We start from the raw sequence: 6,000 nt of genomic DNA, 5'->3' as shown, positions 1-6,000 counted from the left end.
AGGGAAGAAGGGACTCCATAAAAGAAATCTGTTTCCACAGATGGTCCCCGCTGCCCAGTTTCAGAATGCAGAAAAGGACCAGCCCCTGCAGGACAGCCTCTGAGTAGGGACAGCCCCACCCAGGACTCTACCTGCAGCCCTGGGAGTTCTGAGCCCTCCTCAAGGTTAGCACAGTCCCTCCACCTTACCCTGCCTTCTCGAAGATAAGCATTCCAGCCCATCCAGAAGGGAGACCGGTTAAGATTCCCCATATCCTCTTTCTCCTGCTCCCCTAAGAAAAGTCAATGCCTGCTTTTCAGAACGAAACAATTCACTGTACCAGTATGTGTTTGTCTGGCACTGTCCTTGCATTCTAATTTTGAGGAATGATCTGGATTCAGTTTTTCATTAGAGACCGAGCATCCTTGTACATTTGGAACATGAAAGATATTTAAAATATTTATATATATATAATATATATATATATACTTTTATTATTCACCCGTTAACTCCATAATATGCCAATCACGAGCTAGTTTTCAGCAGTTACATTCCCTTGATCACGGCTGCGCAAGGATGTGATTAATTGGAAAACAGGGAGACCAGAGACACGGCCAGAGGTGACATCGCGCAGCCTACGCCATCGTAATGCAATACAATTGTCAAGTTCAGCGGCGGTTTGGTAAAGCCGGTTCAGTTCTGTTCCCTTTGCCAGGGATTCTCACGTTTGTGAAAGTTGGACCGACGAGTGGTGGGGTTCCATTTTCTGGTTTGAATTCTCAGTGGCTTTATCCAGAATCTCACTGGCAACTGATTACTGTAACACCAGCCCAACCTAGGAGAGCCAACAGGGAGAGGCAGGGTTGAGTTGACAGCCATCCAAAGTCTGCCCCATGTTCCCACCCGGTTCAGAAGGTCCAAGGGACCGGATCTGCACAGTGCCGCCAGGAGCCGGGAGCCCTCACTCAACTTCCACGAGGGGCTTCGTACATCACCCAGCTCCTTCAAGGAAAGCAACCGCCAGCAACCTGAGCCACACTCGTCATGAGGCCTCCCTCCAGCTGGTCTGTCACGCATTCTGTAAGTGCTGAGGACACCATAGCCCCGGGCTGCCCTCTGGAGCCATCAGAGGAAGGGCTGAGGGTCGTGCAGGGAATGAGGGCAGTAGCCCAGCCCAGGAGACGCCTCAGATCCTCTGACTCTAACCCTCCCAGCTGACCTCGGACAGCTCGACCTGCGGTTCCCTGAAGCGGTCCCGAATGCCCTGCCTCCAGCCAGCCGAGGCGGCTCATCTCGTGGGGAGAAGAGCTGGAGACAGGGTTCCTGCTTTTGTATGGCTCTGGGGCCTGTCCCCTCTGCCACCTTCACACCTGCTGCAGAAAGGGGAATGTGGACTCTGCCGGTCTGGCCCTCAGAGGGAGGAGACTTTCCAGGGCCCGGAATGCCAGCTGACAAGGGCCCAGTCCCGTGGCCCCGTCCTGCTGAAGGAGCGGACGTACCTTCTCTGCCCCCATGCTGGGGCACTTCCAGTTGTAAAGGTAATACTGCAAGTTGCCGTCCCCTATGCCAAACTTGAGCTTCTCCAGAAAGGTTTTGTTCTCCATGAGATCCAGGGCATTGAACACATCAAACCCTTTCTGCACAGCAGGGAAAAACAAGAACAGGTGAAGAGAGATCAAAGCTGCCTCGTCCTCCTGCCTCCATCATGTCAAAGCCATATGGCACAGGTGGCCAGGACAGCAACCTCCCTTCAGAAGCTCTAACTGCATCCACGTTAAATCCAGACTCCAGCCGGCACCCGCTCTCCATCGGAGGCGCTCAGGACACTCAGAACGCCACCACACCCGGCCTCTCCTCACTGGCCCTCCGAGTGCACAGTCGTGTACTCGGCGTCCGGGTCACTGCTCCTGCCTCCCCCGAACACTAGTCATTGGCACAGTCTTCTCTGGAGACCAAGCCCGGAAGCCCTTCCTCTGAGAAGTTGGCTCCTAGCAGCTGCTCAGCACTTCTGTCTTCCCCTTACTCCCCAGACACCTCAACTACTAGGCCTCAGTGTGCACCCTGTGACTTTAGGGCCGCTGATACACTGCTTGAGAAAGAAGCTTCCTAAATCTCACCAAATGGACCAGAAGTTCTCACGGGCACAGACTAGACTGGCCACCATCTGGCTGGCCCACGGGGGCCGCTCTCAGTTGGGGCGGGACCCACGACGAAGGACTGACACTGACCTCTTCAGGTCTTTTTTCTTTTTCTTTTTTTTTTTTTTTTAAAGCCTGGGCCCCTCCCCCCATGTGCTACAGTCAGCCACTCCAATGACTCACCACGACAGGGACCAATCTCCCCATTGCCATGCTGGGGAAGTCGTAAGGAGAACCCCTTTACTCCCGGAGCAGGCCTGGCTGTTCAGGCTCCTTGGGAGCGTCTCCCGTGAGAACGAAACTCACTGAAGTAAATCAGGAGTTCAGTGCCTTCACTTCATGTGGGTCCTCCTAGTTTTGAGCCGCTGGCTGAGGAGTGGTGGGCCCCTTCCTCAGCAGAGCGGGAGGCCAGCTGTGCTCACCACTGCTCCCACTGCCCTTCCCCACACGTGTCCAGGCCCTCCAGTCTGCTCCTCACCATTTTGGCGAGAACAAGGGCGTCGCTCATGAGGTCTAGAAGAGGGGTCTGGGTGTGGACGTTGTAGAAAGAATAAGCAGCCTTTAGACTCTTGTGGGTTGGGTGATTCATAATGGTGGAGGGAAGTGTATAAAAGCTCAGGAAATCTGTCACTTCACCATTTGCATTCTGCAGGGAAAACAATAAAAGGCAACGTCACGCACGCGCGGTGATCCTGCAGCCTGGGAACAGTGTTTCCTATTGCTTCCACACCACCCGCAGGCAGCTCTGCCCCCTCAGAACAATGGGGGCACACCGAAACAGCATGTGCAGGCAGGAGACAACACACTGCCGAGGGCACCCGAGGACAGAGCCGGGAGCAAGAGGCAGGCTGGACCAGGGGCTGACCCTGCTGAGCTCTCGCCCTGCCTGCAAACTGTCAGGGACTTCAGGCGGCTCACGCTCCCCCAGATGGTGTCCCTGATGCCCGGCCCGCACCACCTCAAGCCGGACGGCCAGGGAAACGAAGGCTTACCTGAGGAAAAGGGACCAGTTCTCTTCTACTGTGTCACCAGTGGCGACTGGGGGTTAGGATAAAGGAAAGAAGGGCCCGTGCCAAGTCCAGAGGGCACCATTTTAACAAGTACAAGCTACAACTTCCGTTCTTCAGGGAGGACCAAGCAAGGAGGGCCAAGGAAGTCTAGGATGCCAACACTGCCATCAACCGGCTGGATCTTCAGTCACCAGGTGTGAGAAACCTAGCCACTCGAGGAGGATCCCTCACCCGGGCCCGAACACCCCTCCCCACTCACCTCCACCACAAAAGTGTCTATGATATTCTCCTGGGGGTAGAACCAGTGCTCCACTTCCTCCTGGCTCATGACCGGTGTGAGGTGGAACTGCTTCAGGTACCTGGTGAGGAGCTGGTGCACTACTGGAATGTCCTTTTTTTCCATTGGTCGCAGTCCAGCTGTCTTGGGAGTCTGGAATGAAGAAAGATGACACGGTATCAGCTGTGCCGTGAGCATCTTGGCTCCCTCTCATGTCCTGCAGGAACCAAAAACTTCACAGTCTCCTTTCCTACCCCAACCCTGGATCCATCCACCCAGGTGCTCAAGAGACAATCCTCAGTCACCCCTGGCGATGGCCCCTCGCTCACGGCCCCACTGCACTCAGGCCGGAGTCCTGCCTTGTCGGGGTCTCTGGCCCTCTCCCTCCTAGTGAAGGCTACCCTCTCTGGCTGAGGCTATCGCTTTGATCGCTCATCCATATGGCCCGGCCACCTGCTTAAGGAAACACAACCCATCACGCCCCTCCCTTGCTCTCAATTCCCTAACACGGAGCACAAGACAGTCCACCCTCTGGATCAGCTGGCAGTTCTGACTGTCCTGTCGTTCCAGCCCAGTGGTTCTTAATGGGGGCAACTGTGCCCCGGAGGACATCTGACAATACTCTGAGACATTTTCAGTTGGCACAAGGGGGAGGGGCACTACTGGCATCTAGTGGGCAGGAGCCAGGGAAGCTGCTAAACATCTTACAATGAACAAGCCACTCCCCATGACAAAAAATGACCCAGCCTCAAATGTCAACAGTGCTGTGACAGAGCAAAACCCTCATGGATGTGCTGGGGAAGGCCCGGCCCAGTGTTACCCATCAGCCTAGTGGAGCCTTTCTTGGCTCCTTTCTTCCGAACCCTCGCCATCTCCCACTGAACTGTAGCTGATCTCCTCCTGGGCTGGTCTCTCTCCGGCAGACTTAGAGCATGTCACAGACCAGCTTCCAGTCTAGGCCGGGTGGAGCCCATGGGCCCAGCAGAGTCCACACCAGACGCCTGCTTTGTCTGTCTGTTCGGACCCTGCACCAGTAGGGCCTCCAGCAGGGCCTGCTGCAAGTTAAATCCTGAAGAAAAGCACCAAACTCCTGGGAGTTCATCTTAAATCAGGATCCCACCCCACAGCTGCTTTTTCTTAAGGAAGGCTTCAGTGGAATGAAGACATGTGATGCTCCGGAGTAAATACTGGTGCCGACAGAACATCCCCAAAGGCCCAACACACAAAGGTGGAGTCAGCCAAGTCTGAAAGCAGGGGGTAGTTACAGTTTCTGTATCTGGGGGACTGCCTGATACAACTGCTTCCCTGTGTAGAAACTGCTTTTGAAAGAGTTTGAGGATCTCTCCCCATCCAAATTCTCGCTAATCCTGATGTCTCCAGAGAACACTCACTGACCTCGTTTCTACATGGTGGGTCCCACAATGACACCTCCAATCCTGCAGTGAAAGGGCCTCTCACCCACAGGTGGGGAGATCCAGAGACACCCTTCTAGCTATGACACCCCTGTAAGAATGCTCTTTGCCTGCCTAAAACTCAAGACAAGTCTGTCATAATAACAGAAAGACTTCCATCATAGCCCTCCCAAATCTGATCTTTGGGGCAGTATCTAACTGCGCTACACCGTCTCTCAAATCTGGACACTGTCAACCCGGGGCCAGTGCGGGAGGAGCCCAATTCCAGGGTGATTACGCCAGTCTGGTGGCTGACGAATCCAGGCGGGTGCCCCTCTGGTCTGCAGGTGCCCAGTGGCCGTGCTGCCACGGAATGGAAGAGCTCTGTGGGAAGACCCGTGGCCTTCAGAGCAGGGGGGATCCTGAAGCCACGCACAACTGGGGAGCACGATGCAGCATTTCTTTCATTGAGAAACTAGGTAACCTGAGACCCAGAGCAGAAAACCAGCTCACTCAAGGCTGCCTAGTCCTTCACCAGCCAAATTTGGATCGAGGTGGGGGGTGGGGATGGGGGGGCACAGAGGGGCTGGGATTAGAAATTGAGGCTTACAGGGGCACCTGGGTGGCTCAGTCGGTTGAGCGTCCGACTTCAGCTCAGGTCATGATCTCACAGTTCATGGGTTTTGAGCCCCACATCGGGCTCTGTGCTGACAGCTCAGAGCCTGGAGCCTGCATCAGATTCTGTGTCTCCCTCTCTCTTTGCCCCTCTCCTGCTCATGCTCTGTCTCTCTCTCAAAAATAAACAGAAAGAAAGAAAGAAAGAAAGAAAGAAAGAAAGAAAGAAAGAAAGAAAGAAAGAAAAGGAAAAGGAAGAAAGAAAAGGAAAAGGAAGAAAGAAAAAAAGAAAGAAAGAAAGAGAGAGAGAGAAAGAAAGAAAGAAAAAAGAAAGAAATCGAGGCTTCCCTCACAGGCTGGGGTCACCCCTCCTTTCCCTGACCACCAGATGCTCTAGAGCGTATTCATACTGGGCTCTGGGCTGCGCTGCAGGTCAGTGAGTAGATTCATCTTGCTCTTTATACTTCGCTAAGGCTAAAATCACAGAGGATAGATGTTCTCTGAGCTCATCAACAGATGACAGGGAAGCTAGCCCAGGTGCAGACACAGGAGAACTGAGAAAGCAAAACTAAAATAAAACCCTTGCTACA

The 6,000-nt window shown here is 54.0% G+C and overlaps 1 protein-coding gene across 1 annotated transcript in view; it reads right to left on the bottom strand.

Moving 5' to 3' along the window:
- Window positions 1-450: 450 nt before the first annotated feature.
- Window positions 451-6,000, bottom strand: part of NMT1 (N-myristoyltransferase 1) — a 30,783-nt gene continuing 25,233 nt past the window's right edge. Inside the window, exons 9-12 of the mRNA XM_043584758.1 lie at window positions 3,387-3,557; window positions 2,596-2,763; window positions 1,479-1,616; window positions 451-814 (exon numbers count right to left, since the gene is read on the bottom strand). Of these exons, the coding sequence (XP_043440693.1) occupies window positions 794-814; window positions 1,479-1,616; window positions 2,596-2,763; window positions 3,387-3,557 (498 nt within the window). The 3' untranslated portion in view covers window positions 451-793. The remainder of the gene's footprint in view (window positions 815-1,478; window positions 1,617-2,595; window positions 2,764-3,386; window positions 3,558-6,000) is intronic.

This window comes from Prionailurus bengalensis, chromosome E1 (assembly GCF_016509475.1).
Source record: "Prionailurus bengalensis isolate Pbe53 chromosome E1, Fcat_Pben_1.1_paternal_pri, whole genome shotgun sequence".
NCBI classification, from domain to species: domain Eukaryota; kingdom Metazoa; phylum Chordata; class Mammalia; order Carnivora; family Felidae; genus Prionailurus; species Prionailurus bengalensis.
This window is presented reverse-complemented; position numbering and strand designations above follow the sequence as displayed.